Source organism: Canis aureus, chromosome 26 (genome assembly GCF_053574225.1).
Source record: "Canis aureus isolate CA01 chromosome 26, VMU_Caureus_v.1.0, whole genome shotgun sequence".
Classification (NCBI taxonomy): Eukaryota; Metazoa; Chordata; class Mammalia; order Carnivora; family Canidae; genus Canis; species Canis aureus.
The window spans coordinates 30,717,449-30,736,052 of record NC_135636.1 but is presented as its reverse complement, the minus strand read 5'-3'; the positions used below and the strand labels follow the sequence as shown (position 1 = coordinate 30,736,052).

General features: G+C 50.1%; 1 protein-coding gene across 4 annotated transcripts in view; it reads right to left on the bottom strand.

The window, feature by feature from the left end:
* The window catches only part of DLGAP4 (DLG associated protein 4), a 195,439-nt gene that overhangs the window by 84,234 nt on the left and 92,601 nt on the right, over nt 1-18,604 (bottom strand). For all 4 annotated transcript variants that reach the window (XR_013365209.1, XM_077873009.1, XM_077873008.1 and 1 more), the window contains one exon: nt 1,221-2,292. Coding sequence is in view for 3 of the 4 variants with exons in the window: in XM_077873009.1 (XP_077729135.1) it covers nt 1,221-2,219 (999 nt within the window). In the remaining variant the exon portion in view is untranslated. Of the gene's footprint in view, nt 1-1,220; nt 2,293-18,604 lie in introns of those variants that run through there.

Sequence of the window (18,604 nt, the reverse complement as noted above, 5' to 3'; positions counted from 1 at the left end):
CCACCCTTTCATGGTGTTCCTGAAGCATTTTCACATGATCAGACCAAACCACACCATTTTGAGAGAGAGCCAGGTCACACACCACCCTCTCTGATGTTTCTAAACTAAGGAAGTGGATCGAGAGCCACAAAAGCCTTAAATATATAAAATACTGCCTAGATTTCCATTTTTCTCCTATTGAAAAAAATAGCTTTTCCCCCATAGTCTCACTGTCTTTGGAATTTTTATAACTCGGGGCTTTGTCAGACTTTGATGTGCATCTGGTTCAAAATGTATCTAATGTGCTTCCAAAGGCTGGCCAGGCCTGTGCTGGCACACCCCCTAGGATGAAGCGCTCACTACCTACAGAAGCAGCCCCTTACACCTTGGTGGGTACTGAAATCTGCTTCCTGTAACTTCCACCCACAGCTTGGGTTCTGCCCCCAGGGAGTGCACCCAGTTCATACATAGCCACTGGCTTTGCTCTTGAAGAGCCCCAGGGGGATGTGTAGCAACAGAGATGTCTTCTGAGCCACTTTCCAGGAACCTAGCTTTGGTGCATATTAAGTGCCTCAATAAACATTAACACTTGAAAGAAGAGAGCTAGTCCTCTAAGCTGGGTTAGGGCCTCCTGCAGCCCTCTTGCTGACCTCCATCACACTCCGCTCTCACTGATATGACTATTTGTTCATGCAACTTTCTCTCCCAGCATCCTGATAATTGGGGCTCTGTCTTATTTATTTCTCACTCTGTTCACTTAAATGTCCATCTGTTCCTCTACCCCTTTCTCTTCTCACATTTCCTGAGCCCTTCCTCTCTGCCAGACCCTGTCCTAGGCCTTCGGGACATGCAGCTGCATCACCAGTGGTCCCTGTCTTCAAGGAGCCTCTGGTCTGGTGGGGGTGGCAGGCACGAGGCTGGCAATTAGAATGCCATGCAATTGGTCTTCTGAGGAGGGTGGATGGCACAGCTTCCAGATTTGTCCTCTAGAGGGCAGGTGTATGTTTTAGTTCCTACTCTGGGCTGGGCTCGAAAGAACCCTAATCAATGTCTGCTGAAAGCACGACCAGTGGAAAGAATCCCCTATTAGCAGGTACCACTAGACACCATTTCACAGGTGTTTACTCATGGAGGCCCAGAGTGAAGTGACTTTTCACGCAAGTCTGTGGTACAGCTGGGTTTTCAGAACTGGTGCCTTCCCCACATTCCTCACCCCACCCTTAATCCTAACAGGGACCCACCTGCAGGTAATGGTAGGCTAGACCCTGGTGGCAAGATTTGGATTTTAGCAGGCTCTTATCCAAGGTGGCTGAGGTCTTCTGGCACACTTCATGGGCGTGGCTGAGGGTCAGAGTAGACCAGGAGCCCCGCTTGACATAGTTGGTGTCGGTGCCCACCCCAAGGCTGGGGCAGGCGGCTGGGGGTGCAGGTGGGGGGGGTGGGGCGGTCAGCTCAGCGGCGTTGCTTTTGGCTGCTTTGAGCATGTGCCCGCTGATGGTGTTGTAGGCGTGCATGAAGTAGCGTGGCTGGCTGCGTTCCGCCTGTCGGCCTAGTGTCATCAGGCCGGAGGCTGGGCCACTGCTGCGGAAGGCGCCACCCTCGCCGTCCAAGTTGTCATCAGAGCTCCACCAGCCTGAGATGTTGGAGCGGCTACGCCGTTTGGGTTCCCCAGCCTTGGCCCGTTCCTTGCTCTTGGCCCTCCGGCCCTTGCCGTCCTCCAGGCCACCTTTCTTGTTGCCATTGCCACTGACCTTGCCTGCTGTGCCCTCCAGTGAGGGTGCCTTGGTGAAGAAGAGCCGTTGGACAGAGTGGACCAGGTGGCGGATGCGGCCAGGACTCTCACCACGGGCCTTGGCCTCACCACGAGGGAACTGGAGCGTGCTAAAGCCGTCGCGGTGGATGGGCAGTTGCTTCTCAAATTGGTCCAGGAGGTTGGCAGGCAGCCGGTTGATCTTGGTGGCCTGGGCATGGCTGGGGAAGGGGCTCTCCTCTGGCACCTCAAAGTGGGAGTTATAGTGGATGCGAGGAAAGGTGCTGCTCGGAGGCGGCAGTTGGTTGTTGAGTGGGAAGAGACCATCCCCAGGCAGAGCGTTCTGGCCAGGGAAGCGAGCCTCGCGGGCAAAGGCCTCTGTGGGCGATAGCAGGTAGGGGTTGCGGTCGGGCCCTGCGAACAGGGGCTCATGTGGTGGGTCCAGGCTGTCAGAGAGGTGGCGAGGGCGGCTGTCACCGAGGCCTTTCATGATCCCAGCCCTCAGGGCAGGGGCCGTTGCCTTAGTGGGGTGCCCAGGTTGCCTCTCCCGGGCAGCAGCTATCCTGGGGAGAGAAAACAGAGAGGGATCAGCTGAATTCGGAAGGGACAAGGTGCTGAGAATGTCACCCAGACCCCCACAGATCTCTGGGTTGGGAGGATTTCTGAAGACTTCTGGCTTACCCTTAACACTGTAGGGTGGAGGACAAGAATACAAATGGAGGCCCACAGACCAGCACCATAGCTGAGGCTGGCAAACTGTTAAACAGCTCCTACCTTAATGAATATATCTTCATAATAACCTGGAAAGCCAAGTTCAAACTCAGACTTCTTGGTCTCCTCCAAATTCCATGACTGAATGTAGTGGAGGGGGAGCGGCTCACCCTCTGTTTTCCTCCTGTGTCTGACTTTGTCCCTTGCTACAAGGAACCACACACCCACCCAAGTTCACTCCATATACCATCAGGCCTAGGGATGGTCCCACTGACAGTGTAGGTCACCCATGAGAAGATCCTGTACTAGTCCTGGAACCAGGCCTGGGGCCATTTGGGTATGGAATTCCTGGGTGCTCAGTATCCAGAGTATGGCTCTGGGTGAGCATGTCCTCTTGTCCCCTGAACACTTTTGCTTATGTATGATTCAACATGGTTGAAAGAGGGCCAGCAGGGCAGCCCTGGTGGTGCAGCAGTTTAGCGCCGCCTGCAGCCCAGGGCGTGATTCCTGGGGACCTAGGATCGAGTCCCACATCTGGCTTCCTGTATGGAGCCTGCTTCTCCCTCTGCCTGTGTCTCTGCCCCTCTCTCTCTGTCTCTATGAATAAACAAAATCTGAAAGAAAAGAAAAGAAAAGAAAAGAAAAGAAAAGAAAAGAAAAGAAAAGAAAAGAAAAGAAAAGAAAAGAAAAAGAAAGAAAGAAGAAAAAGAAAGAAAGAAAGAAGAAAAAGAAAGAAAGAAAGAAGAAAGAAAGAAGAAAGAAAGAAAGAAAGAAAGAAAGAAAGAAAGAAAGAAAGAAAGAAAGAAAGAAAGAAAAGCCTTCTAAAGAGTAGGGCCCAGGATAGGGCCCATGTCACCTGGGTCTGAGGACAGTACTATCCAACTCTGACTTTAGCAGAGGAATCCTACATCAAATATAGACCCTCTATAAAAACATGCTCTGTCCCTCAATAGATGTTTATGGAGTGTGACTTCTGGGATGGGCGCTGGGGGCTATAAACATCAGAGAAGCCAATAAGCCCATTAGCACATCATTTCTGACTGGAACAAATCAATGGTGGTCAGTCTGGAACCAGAGTTCTGAGTGAGTCAGTAACAAGAGCACATCCTCAGGACTGGGTGAACAGGACAAGGCCTTGGGTGGGGGTGGCACTGAGGTGGAACCACCGCGATTCAGTTTCCTCATCTGTAAAATAGGGCAGCTGGATTGTTTGGATCTTCTATCCAGAACCATGCTGGAAATACCAATCTCAAACTTTGGCAACTACCTTTCCTTTCCATGCCTCAGTCTTCTCATCTGTACCATGGAGCAGAGGGGAGGTTAGCGAGGTATCTAAGCCCTGGCCCAATCACCAGCTCTATTCAGAGGAGTCCCACGCCTTGCTATGGACTGTGTGCCTGGCATGCTGAGGATCTGAAAACAATCAGTGTGGCTGGAACAGAGCAAGGGAGGACCAGCGCAGTGGGGGTAGAGATCTTGGAGAGGTGGGCCAGGTCAGAGTGGACAGGCTCTGGCTGAAGCTAAGTGTGGTGGGCAGATCGATGGCTCCCAAAGTTGCCCATGTCCCAATCCCCCAAACGTCTGATTATGTTTCTTTACATGTTAAAAGGGTCTTTGCAGATATGATTAAGGATCAAGATGGGGAGATTATCCTGGATTATCTGGAAGGGTATGACCTAATCATATGAGTCTTTTTAAGAGGAGGGCATGAAGATATGATAGAAGCAGAGGTCAGAGGGATGTGGGATCATTAGCCAAGGAATATGGGCAGCCGTTAGAAGCTAGAAGAGGCAAGGAGTCAGATTCTCCTCTAGAGCCTCCAGCAGGCATGCAGTTCTGAGACCCATTTAATCAATCAATCAGTCAATTAATTATTTTATTTATTTGAGAGAGTGAGCGAGAGAGCACGAGCAGGGAGAGGAGCAGAGGGAGAGGGAGAAGCAGACTACCTGCTGAGCAGGGAGCCCAGTCCTGGGTCTCTGGGATCATGACCTGATCCGAAGGCCGACACTTAACCAACTGAGCCACCCAGGTATCCCCTGAGACCCATTTTAGACTTATGACCTCTAGAACTATAAAATAAATCTGTGTTATCGTAAGCCACTAAATTCTGAAAATTTGTTACAGCAGTCATAGGAAACGAATACACCAAATGGGTTCTGGTATCTAAGACTCCCTTATTCCTCAGAGCAGCTCTTAAGGCAAATTCCAGAGCCCACCAAATACTTCGAGGAAAACACTGGCCTAGGTGAAACCCTCATCCTACAGGTGGGGGAAACTGAGGCCCTTAGAAGGCAATGACTTCCCCAAGATCACACAGTGGGTCCAGTGGCTGGGGCAGTGAGGGATCCTCAGTTCTTCCTACTCCTCTGCATAGCTGCCTTGCAACTGTCGCCAGGAGCTGGTGGCACCCACGACCCTTAAGGATCTGAGGATTATTTCCTTGGACCTAGCCATTTCATGACTTACTATGCTCTAAGCCTTCCTAAGCCCCAAGACTTCTGCAGGCGCTCAGGTCTCACCCTTCCTGCCAGAGACCCTCCTTGCCTCTAAGAGCCTGATGGACCCCATCCTGGAGGCCAGAGCACTGTCATGACAGTCCTTGTGGTTGAGTGGCATCTCTGCTTCCACCAGGTGGCTTGTGAGAGCATTCATCCCCAGGCTGGAGAGGAAATCCACTGAAATCTATTTACATTATACCATATCCTCATAACAGCTTCATGAGGTAGGGGACCATGATCTTCATTTTACAGACGGGGAAACCAAGGCTGGGAAGGGTCATTCTAGCCAAGGCAAAACAGGTAACTTTGATGCCAGGCACCCCATCAGTGTTCCAGAAAATCAAGGACATGCCTCCACTCCAGCCAGCAGCAGCTTCCTCTGGGCAAACCTCTTCTTGAAGACAATTTCAGGCAAAACCACCCCCATATCCTTTCTTGGCTCCCTTACATCCCCTGAGGGCCACAGTGATCCCTGGGCTCAGGGGCCAGCCTCCTTGGCTCTCTAGCTGGAGAACTGTGTGTGCAGCAATACGTCCTTGATGCCCACTCAAGTAAGGCCAGATATTTGCAAATGCAGCCCTGCTGGCTCACTGGCTTGGCAGGGGCCTGATGCCCCAGAAATGCTGGAGGTGGAGAGGACTGGTCACCAGGCTTAGAAGACAATTGGCGGTGGCTGCCCCAGAAGTGCACGCCACACCTAGCTCTCTCAGCCCAGGTGCCCAGGAGGCACCTTCTTCAGCCTTCCCAGGGAGAAGCTGGCTTCAATTTCACATCATAGGTACTCCTGACCCCAGGAATCCAGAGTTGCTCCAACATGTGAGCCTGGGACATTGGCTGCCTCCCTAAGCCTCAGACTGTGTTTGTCAAATGGTGCCAAGAGGAAGAAGTGAAGGAAAGTGTGGGCAAGTGCTTGGTGAATTGTGAAGTGCTGGCGCATGCTCATTCCCTGGGGGACAAAGCCTGGCCCAAGACCTGGTGGTGGTCTTGACCGATGATGCCCCGGGTGGTAGGGGGAGTTGGGTCTCTGTCCTAGAGGTGCCACCAGGATTACAGGATGGCTGCTACCGTCAGGGAGTCCTCCAGAGACCAGCTAAACACTTTGATGACCACAAGTACCTCTCAACTTCTTTCCTTCCTGTGACGGGGCCCTCATTGTTAAGAGTCCCTTTTTCTGACTTCTGGGACTCTCACACCCATCTTTCTCCTCCCTTTAAATGCCAGTGCCTTCCAGGGCTCTGAGCAGACACACAGTGTTCCCATATCAGTAAAATGCTTCAGTGTCACCCAGTGGGGCTCCAGCCAGACACCTGGGCATCTCCTTGAATTTTTCCCTCTTCTGTGTGTCCTTCCGCTAATAACAATCCTCATCATGTCTGGAAAATGATTCCACCCCACTCTTACTCCTATGGTCTAGGTGGTGCCAGCCCTATCCCAGAACCCCAGGAGTGGACACATGACCCAGTCTGGCCAATCAGAGCCCTACATCCTTGAGTACTGATTGGCTCAGAGATAGAAACCCTTCCTAGCCAATGAGAGTTGGCTCTGGGATTAGGGGTAGACTGTTGGGAAAGTGGTGCCTCACTTTCTGTTAGGGCTGCTGTGCTTGGCAGAGGGTCAGCCTGGAGTCCTTTGTGGAGATCTTGCCTGAGGTGTCAGATATGAGACCTCAAGTTGAGACTTTTTGCTTCAGTTTGAGCTGGGTTTCTGTGTCATTCAACAAGTGCCTGACTGATACTGGCCTCATGTCCAGTTGGTCACTACAGTGGTGGCTGTGGGTGCCCACCCATACTCCTGTGGCCTCATCACCATGGTGCCCAACAGACTGACTTCAAACTCTCAGCATCTGCATCCCTGTAGGAGAAGGGGGAGCTTTCTCTAGCAGCTGGAACCTGCTTTGCTCACATGTGGCTGGCAGGATTACCAGAGACTTCACAACCCCTCCTCTGCCCACAAACCAGCTACAGCTCTCAGCCAGTGACTGTTGGGGAGTTGGTGTATAAATACCTCAGCTACTCCACCCTTCAGGGGGGACCGATGGGCTCTACACTGCCTCCTGGAGCTGCCCAGTGGGAAGGAGTTCCAGCCATCCTTGCTTGATAACACTCCCTTCATTGGCTACCTCCCCTTCCCTGACTTACCTCTCCTCTCCTCCACTGTGCTGCCTGTTCCCAAATGAAGTACTTGCACTTGAATCTTTGTCTTGGGCACGCTTCTGGGAAACCCCAGCTATGACCATCACTGGGTCATAGTGATTCTGCCTCAGTTAGGTCTCCTGGTGCCATTTCCTCTCTCTATCCTCTGCCTCTGTCACTCCCACCGCTCACCTGGACAGCTGTATCACCTTCACCCTGGTCTCTCTGTGTCCACTCTAAGACCTCTGTGGGTTCCAAACTGCAGCTGGAGAGTGACACTGCTAAATGCCAAAGCGCTAGTGTTCTTCCTCTTCAGCGGCTCCCCTTGGCTCTTGGGATGAATGCTTGACTCCTGAGCCTGGCATTCAAGGCCACTGGAGAGAGCTAGTCTCTGTGGACTTCTAACCGTCAGCTTCAGCCACATGGCTTGCTAGAGCTAAAGAATGTCAGCCTGGGAAAAGGACAGGATAAGGCCTCACAGCAAGGCCACTCCAGGCCCATTACCTGGGTCTCTTGATTCTACCCAGGCCCCAGCTCACCAGCCCACCCAAAACAGAAGGTCTGCAAAGGAAGGGTCCAGGATTGCCAGGTGAGGAGCAGAGGGTGAGGAGAGTGGGACAGCATGAAGAGGTACCTCGGCAGAGCAGAGCTCCAGAAGGCCCAGCATGTCTAGTGTTTGCCAATTTCATCCCCATCCTTCACTCCCCTTGCCAACCAAACTCATTGCCTTCCTGGATTTTCTTCATAGTTCTCAACAGTCTTGGAAACTCACATGTTCCTTGCTTGCTAGTTTATTGTTCATTGTCCCCTGGGTCTGTCCTGACCAATATGGTAGCCACTAGCCACACGGGCTGTAGAGCATTTGAAATGCAGCTAGTGCAACTGAGGAGCTGCCTTTTAAATTTTAATTAAATTTAAACATCACATGTGGCAAGTGGCTACCATATTGGATAGTACAGTTCTAGAACTTCAAACGCAACTCCAGGAAGAAGCATCCTCCGGCTCCCCCTCCTGAAAGCTGGGGTCTAAGGTACTCTCTTCTAACATCTTATTCACACTTTTTGGTTTGGAAGTTAATTCATTTATTTTTCTCATTTTTTATATTCTAATAAATGTGTCACTGGAAAGGCTATACGTTTCCCCCTGAGTACCTATTTGGCTACATCTCATAGATTTTATTTCTCTGCAGGTTTTTTTTCCTCCTCGTTTTAAGAAAATTGAGGTGAAAAGCACATAACATAGCAGTAGCCATTTTAAGGTGTGTAATTCAGCAACATTCCATACATTCACGATGCTGTGTAACCATTACTTCCATCTAATTCCAAAATAGGGGGATCCCTGGGTGGCTCAGCGGTTTGGCACCTGCCTTTGGCCCAGGGCGTGATCCTGGAGTCCCAGGATCGAGTCCCACGTCAGGCTCCCGGCATGGACCTGCTTCTCCCTCCTCCTGTGTCTCTGCCTCTCTCTCTCTCTATGTCTATCATAAATAAATAAATCTTTTAAAAAATAATTCCAAAATAGTTTCTTACCTTCAAAGAAAACCCAGTACCCAATGAGCAATCACTCCCTGTTCCCTCCTCCTCCCGGCCCCTCGCAACCACCAATCTGCTTTCTGTCTATGGATTTACCTATTTCCTATGTGTTTTATTTTAATTGTGGTAAAATGTACATAACATAAAAATTTGCCATTTCAGCCACTTTTAAGGGTACAGTTCATTGGTATTAATTACATTCGCAACATTGTGCAACTACCACCATTATCTACATCCTAAACTCTTCACCCCAAACAGAAACTCTATAACCATTAAACGTAATGACTTCTTATTCTCTCCTCTCCTCCAGCCCCTGGTAATGTCTGATCCACGCTCTGTCTCTATGAATTTTCCTATTTTAGATATTTCAGATAAATGGATCATACAACATTTGCCCTCTGTATCTGGCTTATTTCATTTAGCCTAATGTTTTCAATGTTCATCCAGATTGTGTGGCATGTACCAGAACTTCATTCCTCCTCATGGCTGGATAATATTCCATCGTATGTAGAGACCACAGTTTTTTTGTCCATTCATTTGTTGATGGACATTTGGGTTGTTGCCATCTTTTGGCTATTGTGAATAATGTTGCAATCAAGAAACATTGGCACACCAAGTATCTGTTTAAGTTCCTGCTTTCAATTCTTTTGGGTATATACCTAAGAATATAATTGCTGGGTCATATGGTAATTCTGTTTAACTTTTTGAGGAGCTGCCAAACTGTTTCCTACAGTGGTCCCACCATCTTACATTCCCACCAGCAATATATAGGGTCCAATTTCTCTACCTCTTCACCAACACTTGTTGTTTTGCTTTTTTGGTTTTTTAAAATTATACCCATGTTAGTAGGTATGAGCTGGTATCTTATTGTGGTCTTGATTTGCATTTCCCTGATGACTAATGATGTTGAGCATCTTTTCATGTGCTTATTGGCAATTTGCGTATCTTCTTTGGAGAAATGTCTATTTAAGACTTTCACTCATTTTAAAATTGGATGATTTGTCATTTTTTGTGGTTGAGTTGTAGGAGTTCTTTATATATTCTGGATATTAAACCCTTAAAATATGATTTGCAATAGTTTTCTCCCATTCTATCCTTACAGGCTTTTTTTTAAAAGATTGAATTTATTTATTTGAGAGAGAGAGAGAGTGAGAGCACAAGCAGGGAGGAGAGGGAGGAGCAGGCTTCCCACAAGCAGGGAGCCTGGTGCGGGGCTTGATCCCAGGACCCTGGGATCATGACCTAGCCAAAGGCAGACACTCAACTGACTGAGCCACCCAGGTGCTCTAGGTTTTAAATAGACAGTGTTTTTCAGCTTTTCCTGGACTGGCCACTTGCTCTTTCCTTCCTCATCAGGACCAATGGCCTCCCTGCAGCATCCCCTGGTGTGTCAGCTCCACAAAGGGCATGAGTCCATGTTCCCATAACCTCCTTGTGGGTAACGGCTGGTTCTTCTCATCTGGGAGCCAGAGGAATGAGAAAAGATCTGGAGATGCACATGTAGTTGATGCTCTGGTGGCTGCTCAGGTCTCCCTTTAGGATTGAGGCACTCATGTCTTCAGCTGCCAAACACTGGCTGCTTATGGTTCATACTGGGTACCCACTAGGGCTTGCTCTCAGCCAAAGGGAGATGCCTCACCCACGGTTACACTCCTTCTGGGAGCAGCCAGCAGCCAGTAACTGGTTGATGTACAGACACCAGAGCCCAAAGCTTAGCCCCTTGCCCAATTCAGAACAACCCTAAATGGCCATCTGAGCCCCAGAGTTGCCCATGGGATCAGCAAAGGCCTTTGTTGTAACTGCATCTCCATTCAAGTCCTCCCTCCGCCAGATCCTGTGCCCTCACCAGTCACAGGTATTCCCAGGAGACTCCCCATGCATACCTCAGCGTCTGTTTCCTGGGGAACCTGACCCTAAGACAGGACATAACTGGATTCTACTTCTTTCCCTCCTTACTGAGGGACATTCAGCAATTTAACCACTCCTTTTAGTCTTCTATTTCCTCTTCTACAACATGGGGATGAGGATCCTTACTTTTCAAATTATGATAGGGATTAACTGTGATATCACATGGAAAACACATCTGGTGCTTAGGGCTCAATAAACATCAGTGACGTCCCCCTCCCCCACTCACTGTGCTTCCTGGGGACAGGCCAACGCTTCTGGGGGGGTAGGGATGCTGCATAGCATCGTGGGAAGTACGTGCAACTGCACCTGGATTCTAATCCTGGTTGTGCTCTTGGCAAAACCTCCAACTGGTCACTCTGGGCCTGCCTCAGTTTCCACCTCTAGGTAGGGGGCGGGGGTTGAGTGAGGGTTTTCTGGGCAACTGGTCACACGGAGTTCCCTCTGCACACTCTTGGTCAGAGTTCCTGGGACACTGAGTCCATCAGCCACCCAACGCCTAGCAGTGGCAGGAGCCTCACCTTGGGGAGGTCTTAAAATAGGCAGGTCTGGGCCTTGCAGGGGAAGCAGCTGGCTGCCTCACACTGCCTTTGTCTCTGAGCTATACTTAGGCCTATCCGGGTGCCCATAATTATCTCTCATTAATATAAGCCTCATTGCCCTCACGGAAACATGGAGGAAGTAGCGGAGCTGCTGCCTCCCTGGGAACCCTCCCTGCTCTGCGGTGCAACTGTGTCTGCTGTCACTACTCTCATCTGCACAGAGTGGGGCCTCCCCTGCCCTGCCCCCGCTCATTCTGGAGCCAGACTTGGCCTGTGAGCTAATTAGGGACAAGGCCAGGAATGAGACCCAGCATGGCTCTTCCTGATGCAAAAGTCACCTGATTGCATCTTTCCCCTAATCTAGAACCTTCTGTGGATCCTCTTCCCTCCTCAGTTCAAGCTCCTTGGTGAGGCAGTCAAGACCCTTGCTGATGTAACTCTAAGCCCCTTTTCTGATATTACTTCCCCTCTTGACAGCTGCTCCTTTTAACCACTCCAGATCCCTTACTATTTCTTGCTTATATCTTCTGTATTTGGTTTTGTCTAAGGTTATGTTGACAGAGATAGAGAGTCTAAATGAAGGGAGAGGATAGTCTTCATCAGTGCTGAACCCTGTTAAGATAGAGACAGAGAAGTAGAGCAGGGCATGGGAGGGTGAGCCAAGGGATGAACGGCAGGAAATGATGTGAGTTGAATGGCAGGACATTGTGGGGATGTGCACAGCAGTCCACAGATGACACCACTACTGCCGTAGGCCTCTGCAGGGCAGGAGTGTGGAAGGGGAAGAATGGGCTCTATGGAGCCTCCAGGGCCTTGGCGCTGCTTGGGGCAGGGGTGGAGGTGGAGGTGGAGGTGGAGGCAGGCTGTGCTACATTGTGACTTCATCTCTGGGTACCCCTCCCATTCCCCTCCTACATTCCTTGCCACACCTGGGCTCTCTCTTGCTGGCTTCTCCTCCTCTGACCTCTAAGTGCTAGAGAAATTGTGTCCTCTTTGCTTCTCTTTACCCTCTCTCTCCTGCTGATCTCATCCAGACTCGAAGCTTTAAACCCCACCTATATCTAAGAATCCTAAATTTACATCCTCCGCCCAATCTCTCTCAAACGCCAGACACCCATCTCTGCCTCCCTGACATCTCGCCCTGGATGTCTGACAGGTCCAAAATCGAATGCCTGATCTCCCACCCACCCCAAACTGTTCCTCCCACAGTCTACCCTAATTCTGCTCCTGACAACGCCACCCTCCTGCTCGCTCAGGTCAGAAAGCTCAGGATCATCCTCGACTCCTCTTTCTCTCATCTCCAGATCCCATCAAACAGCAAAGCCTTCAAAACAACTCCACCTTCAAGATACCCTAGAATCCCACCACTTCTCATCATCCTCATAGCCCTGCCTGGGGCCAGGCCCCCATAGTCTCTAGCCCAGACAACAAGACTCCCATGGCCCTTAGACCCAAAATCAATCTCCTTACTCATCTTGTTTCTTCTTGCTTTTCTGATCTCATTTCCTGCCCCCACCCCCTTGGGCCTCCATTCTGTTCCTTGAACACAGGTCATTAACTCCCATCTTGGGGCTCTCGCTCTTCCCGTGGGTCTGACTGAAATGCTATGTCTCCCCTTTGGACCACACGACTACTTCTTTGCTTTATCCAGTCTCTGCGCACAGGCTACCTCTGCAGAGAGGCTGGCCCTGGCCACCGTCAGGAGCAGCGCTTCACCTGCTAGCCCTCTGCTGCACTGCCCCGGTTTAGGTCTGACAGAACTTGGAACGGCAGGTATGAGGTCTGCCTCTGTCACACTGCTGTGTCCCCAGCACCCAGCATGGCGGCAGGATGCAGGAGAGGCTCCTGCAGCTTTTGCTAAGTCAAAGACCTGCAGAAGGTCTTGGGGGATGCCTAGAAATGATGAAGACAGTGAGGCAACTACAGCATGGCGTGTTTTTAGCTTCAGCTAGTCACAGTGATCATTTATGGAGTGCATACTGTATACTAGGTGCTTCCCATATGTGAACTCACTTAATCCTCATTGCAGCTCTTCCTGGTGGGGATGAGGAGTTCCCTGTGCCACTCAGGCTCCAAATGCACCCCAGTGGTCCCCATCTCCCGGTATTCATGTTCCTATATATGCAACCCCCTTCCCCCCCACTACTCTCCTGCCGCAACATGAGCCAGCACTAACTTTAGAGCCAGGTAATGAGCCACCTTGCAATCGGATCCGAAGTCCCAGTGACCACTCTGGATGGCAGCAGCCCCTGTTGGCAACTTGACTGGAACATCAGGGAGACCCAGGGCCAGAACCACCAACTAAGGCTGCTCCTGGGTTCCTGACTCTCAGAAACTATGTGAGATAATACATGTTTATGGTTTTAAGCTGCCACCAAGTTTTGATATAATTTGTTATACAGAAATAGTTGATACACCCATGAGAACAAAGGGCTAGAGGCAATTGTTCTAGGCCTCTCAGCTGGTGGGGGGTGGGGGTGCTGGTGGGAATCAATCTGACTCCTGAGGCCACATTCCATGGCTTTGCCCATAAGGCGGAGGTTCCAGGATCCTTTTCATCTATGACAGCTCCGTTATCCTGATGAATTCAAGGTCCAAATTGCTTCCAGCCTAAGTCTGTGTCCATAGCAACTGTTTGAAAAGCGTAACATTCAATCAACTGGTTGTTTGGTCAACAAGATAGCAGGCCATGGCTCTAGCAGATACCCTGGATTGGGCTGCTTGGGACATGTGGCTGACACTGCCCCCACAAACTCTGGTTTGCCCTACTCATCCCCAGAGGGGGCTTCCTCCTCTGTTTGAAACTGAATTCCTGTGCTGCCCATCCTGACGGTGAACTCTGAACAGAGGGTGCGGGATGGGGGTGCAGCAGTTCTTCTGGTGTGAGGGGCACAGATTTGGGGTTGAGGGGTTCTCTAGTGATAGGGCTGCTTACCAGGCCTCTCTGAGAGACCATGCCCCATCAAAACCTGCCTAGGCTCAGCTGAGGCTCCAGAGGTCACAGACCAACCCCCCGGGCCCTGCCCCCCAGCACTCATCTTTGTGTGCTAGATAAGGAAAAGACAGAAGGAAAACGGGCCTAGACCCTCAGAACAAAGGGACTACAGAGGTAGAACCACAGTCATCCTTTTAAAAACCCAAAGAGAATCACTTCACCCAGTTCTCTTAAGTTCCTTCAAGGTCTCCCTTACTCCTTTCTTGCTTCTTTCTTACTTTCTTCTTCAGATCAGATGGGCTGATCTGGTGTTTCTGTTCCCCAGAACCTTCCTGAAAAGGCTCTGTCCCTAGTGCCTTTCTCTGCTTAATAGCCTTGAAGCTCAGAAAAGACATCCCTTCCTCCAAGAAGTCTTCCCTGACCTTACAGATGGGGGTGGGGGTAAAGGCTCCTCTGAGTTTCCTTCTGATGGGAACTCCAACCCTAAGGAATCAGACAGTCCCAGGTGTCCCTCTGCACTGGAAGCAGGACCCTGCACAGAGCAGACTCTCATAAACGTTCAGGTTCAGGTGCCAAGAAATGACATTCACTCTGGTTTGCCCACCTTCTGCCTGTTGCCCTGTGGTGGTCCCTGATGGCTAGTGCCCTGCTTCATTCTCAAAAGTGTCATGATTTAGATGATGAATTATATGCTTACCCATGCAAGAAGGAACATGGGCCTGTAGCTGAGATGGAGTAAATGAGGTCTGGTCTGAGATTCTTCTCTGCATTTCTAAGCCAAGAGTCCCCCAATCCATAGGAATCAGGGTCACCTCACCTACACCTAGGAAAAACCTGATTGGGGGGGATTGGGAGGGATGAGAGAGTGACAATCACAACTGCCTCCCTCCCTTCCACCTCCAGACCTCACCTGGGGGCCACCACAAGACACTCCAGGCTTTGCTGCCCTGCTCCAGCCACTCCCTGCAGCGGCCCCAGGGAGGGCTGAGGACAGACCCGCCCCTGCAGGCAGTGCAATGTGGAGGCTATAAATATGGACTCTGGAACCAGCCTCCTCAAGTTTGAATCCTGGTGCTATGTGATCTTGAGCCAGTTACTGAACCTCCCTGAGTCTAGTGTCCTCCAAGGGCTGTTGGCAGAGATAAACGAGTTAATATAGGCAGATAGGTTGGCGCAGTAACTGTCACACAGTGAGTGTTCTGCAAGTATTCTGTTGCTGTCCTTATCAACAGGACCCACCATAGGCAACAGGGCTGGGCACCATCCCTGCTCAGCCACTTGGAAGTTCAGAGAGGGGATGGAGCTTGGCTTGGATCACACAGCATCCTGGTAGCAACAGGGATTTGAACTCAAGCCTCTGGACTCCTAGGTCAGTGTTCTCTGGAGGTATCCAACCAACAAGGGGTGAGTGTGTTCTGAACTGTGGGCACTTTCTAAGTGGCCTTCACTCCTCCTCACATCCTCAAAGCCTATTTAGACCTTCTCTAGATATTTAATTAAACTTAAGTACAATCAAGTGAAAATTAAAATTTAGCTTCTCAGTGCCACTAGGCACATTTACACAGCCACATCTGGCCAATGGCTACCATAGACAGAGTGTGATACAGACCATTTCCATCAGCACAGACAGTACTATGAGGCACTACTTAATCACCGCATATGGCTGCTGCCTGTGATGCTTACATGAGATGGGGGAGCAATGGGGTCGTACATTCTGCAGTCCCCAGAGAGCCTCTTTAAAGCCTAAAAATTGTGGAATGTTCAGCACCAAACCTGTAGTACCTTATCCATGCTTCTCATGCTGTGCTTTGCTGACTAGGCTCCGGCAGGAGCTGGGACTTGCCCATGGTCATACAACAGGTGGAGGCTGTGAGGGGCTCAGGTCTCCTGACTCTGTGCTTGCTGTGCCCTAGTACCCCGCTGCTCAGGCTGGACAGTCAGCAGTCAAGCCATGCTTGGCGGAGGTGCTGGTCAACAGAAATTACTTTCTGCTGATGAACAAAAGCAAAAATACTGCCTTGGGATGATGGTGAGGGACAGCTGGCCACAGCTTCAGAGTAGGGAGTCCATCAGCCCCTTGGATGGTTCCCCAGGTCACACTGGATAGCTATAGGGCTGGGAAGGGGGCAGAAGCAGGGCTCATCTTCTCCCCTTCCCATTCTAGCAAGTTCTGGAAGGACCTCAATAATCCCCTTAGCTGCCATTTAAAGCAATATTTGTTGAGCTTACGAGGGCTGGGAACCTGGCTGACTCACTGTGTGGCCCTCGGCCACCTTCCCTACCTTGGATTTCTCATTTGGAAAATGGAGATGATTATCCCAATGGTGTGGGGTCCTTGTGAGGGGCCAAATGGGACTAGCGGACCGGAAGACAGTCCGCTGACTGTCCACCAGGAGGTGCTAAAGGAGGAGGAGAGCAGGTGTTGGACCTCATCTGACTAGGGTTTGAATCCAGCACCACCTCTTCCCAGGGGTGTGACCTCATGCAGGTCAGTTTGCCTCTCTTAGTCTCAGTTGGGAGGAGGAGGAGTGAGGAGTGACTTCAGTGGGTATAAGATCGTAAGAAGTGGTGAAAGAGTTCTGAAAACAGTGGTAATAGCTGACAACATAGTGGATGTATTTAATGCTACTGCATTGTACACTTTTTTTGTTTGTTTTTTGCATTGTACACTTTTAAATGATTAAGATGATAAGTTTGGTTAAAATGTGTGTATTCTACCTCAATTAAAAAAATAAGATACTTCACTTGTAGGATATTTATGAGATTCAGCAGGAGCATGTCTGCAGAGCACCCAGGAAACTTTGTGGCAGGTGCTCAATAAAGAGGAGCTGTGGTTGTTACATGAGCCTTTTAAGACCTTTTCTGAAGCTTATTTGTCAAGTGTTTCCTAATATACAAAAGCACTTTATATGAATTGTCTCGTTGAATCCTCAAATCAGCCCTGTGAAGTGCATCCGACCATTGGCCCCATTTTACAGAGGGAGAGTTGAGGCATGGAAGGAAGTGATTCATCCAAGGTCACACGGGCAGGATTTGAACCCAGGCAAATCCTGGGCTCCAGAGCCTGAGCCTCCCATCACCTCCCTGAGCTACCTCTCAGCTCTTAGGTAACAACATTCCATCTACTATCAGTTCACAGAGACACAGCCTCTAACCGCCCGCTCACCACCACCTTCCCAGGAGAGGACTACTAGGGGAAAGTTGTCCAGAGAACACACTGCCCCAGTCCCTGGCCTCAGAACTCTGAATGTGGGACAGGCGGGCTCTGGAGGTCACCTGCCTTGGCCTGTTTCATTCTGGCCCTCACTGAGGGACCATCCTGGAAGGCTGTTTTGGCAAACAGCAGAACAAAATGGTCAGAATGTTGCAATTGCCAGCACATTTAATTCAATTCCTCCAACATTTATGGGGCTTTGTGACTCAGATGATTCCAGCCCTTAAAGATCATGCGGCCAAGTGCAGGAGGCAGAAATACACATGGCAATTAGACAACACATAAAAATAAATTCCAGGCAATGTCAAAGGCAGGGTGAGCAGCCCAGTGAAAAGAAGGATCAATACTTGCTGAGACACCAGGAAGGCTCCCTAGAGGAGGTGGCATTTCAGCCAGGTCTCTGAGAACAAGTAAGATTTCAGCAGATAAAAGTGTAGGGAAGAGCATTTCATAAAAGGGAAAAGCATAGACAAATCATGGTCAGAGGTGAGAGATGGAGGCAGTGCTGGAAACAATAAGTTGTGTGGCAAGGGTGGGCTTTGAGGGGCAGGGGAGGTAGACGTCGGGGCTCAGATCAGAGAGAGCTTTGGTGAACCCCAGAGACTCTAGATTTAAACTGTAGGACACCTGCCATCAAAATAGAGTAGGGCCGGCCCAGGGCCACTGGTACCAACAATCCCACTTCCAGGAATTACCCAGCAGCCTTGCCTTATGCACATAGGAAATGGGGGTGCAAAGGGTTTTTCTTGAAAGAAGACTTTTTGAAATCTTGAGAGAAAAATACTTTGTACCAGCAAAAGTCTAAAAAAACCAACTGCCCACTAGGAGACTGGATAAACAAATTATGGTCCAAGACACTATGGAATACTATGCAGTTGTAAAGAAGGGTATGATTGTTCCAAGTACTGACGTGAAAAGCTCTCCAAAATACACTGCTCAGTAAAAGCAACAGGGGGCAGAGCAGGGTTATGGTACCTGTCTTAGTTTGGGTTCTTTCAGAAGCAGACTCAGAGCCAAGGATTTGAGTCTTTCAGGGAGGTAATTCTAGGAAGCACATGGAGGGAGCAGGAAGCAAGACAAGGCAGTAAAGGTTGCATTCCTGACTATAAGCAAGTGAGCTCAGTCCCAGTGGGGAACCCTGTGCAACAGAACACAGCTCAGTTTCCCTGCTGAGGACGGAGGGAGCTGGGTGTGTATTCCCCACTTCCTTCTGCACCAGCTGAGGGCGCCCTGGGGGCACTAACTTCTTGGCACGTTGGCCTTCTCCACGCGGAGAGGAGTGCCATTAGCTGGAGAGCTACAGGTGTTTCTAGAAGCCAGCAGCCGCAGGAACCAGACAGTGAGGGGAGGAGGTAGGGGCAGGCCCCCACAGGTCTGCTACAGAATGGTACTAATTGTCTATG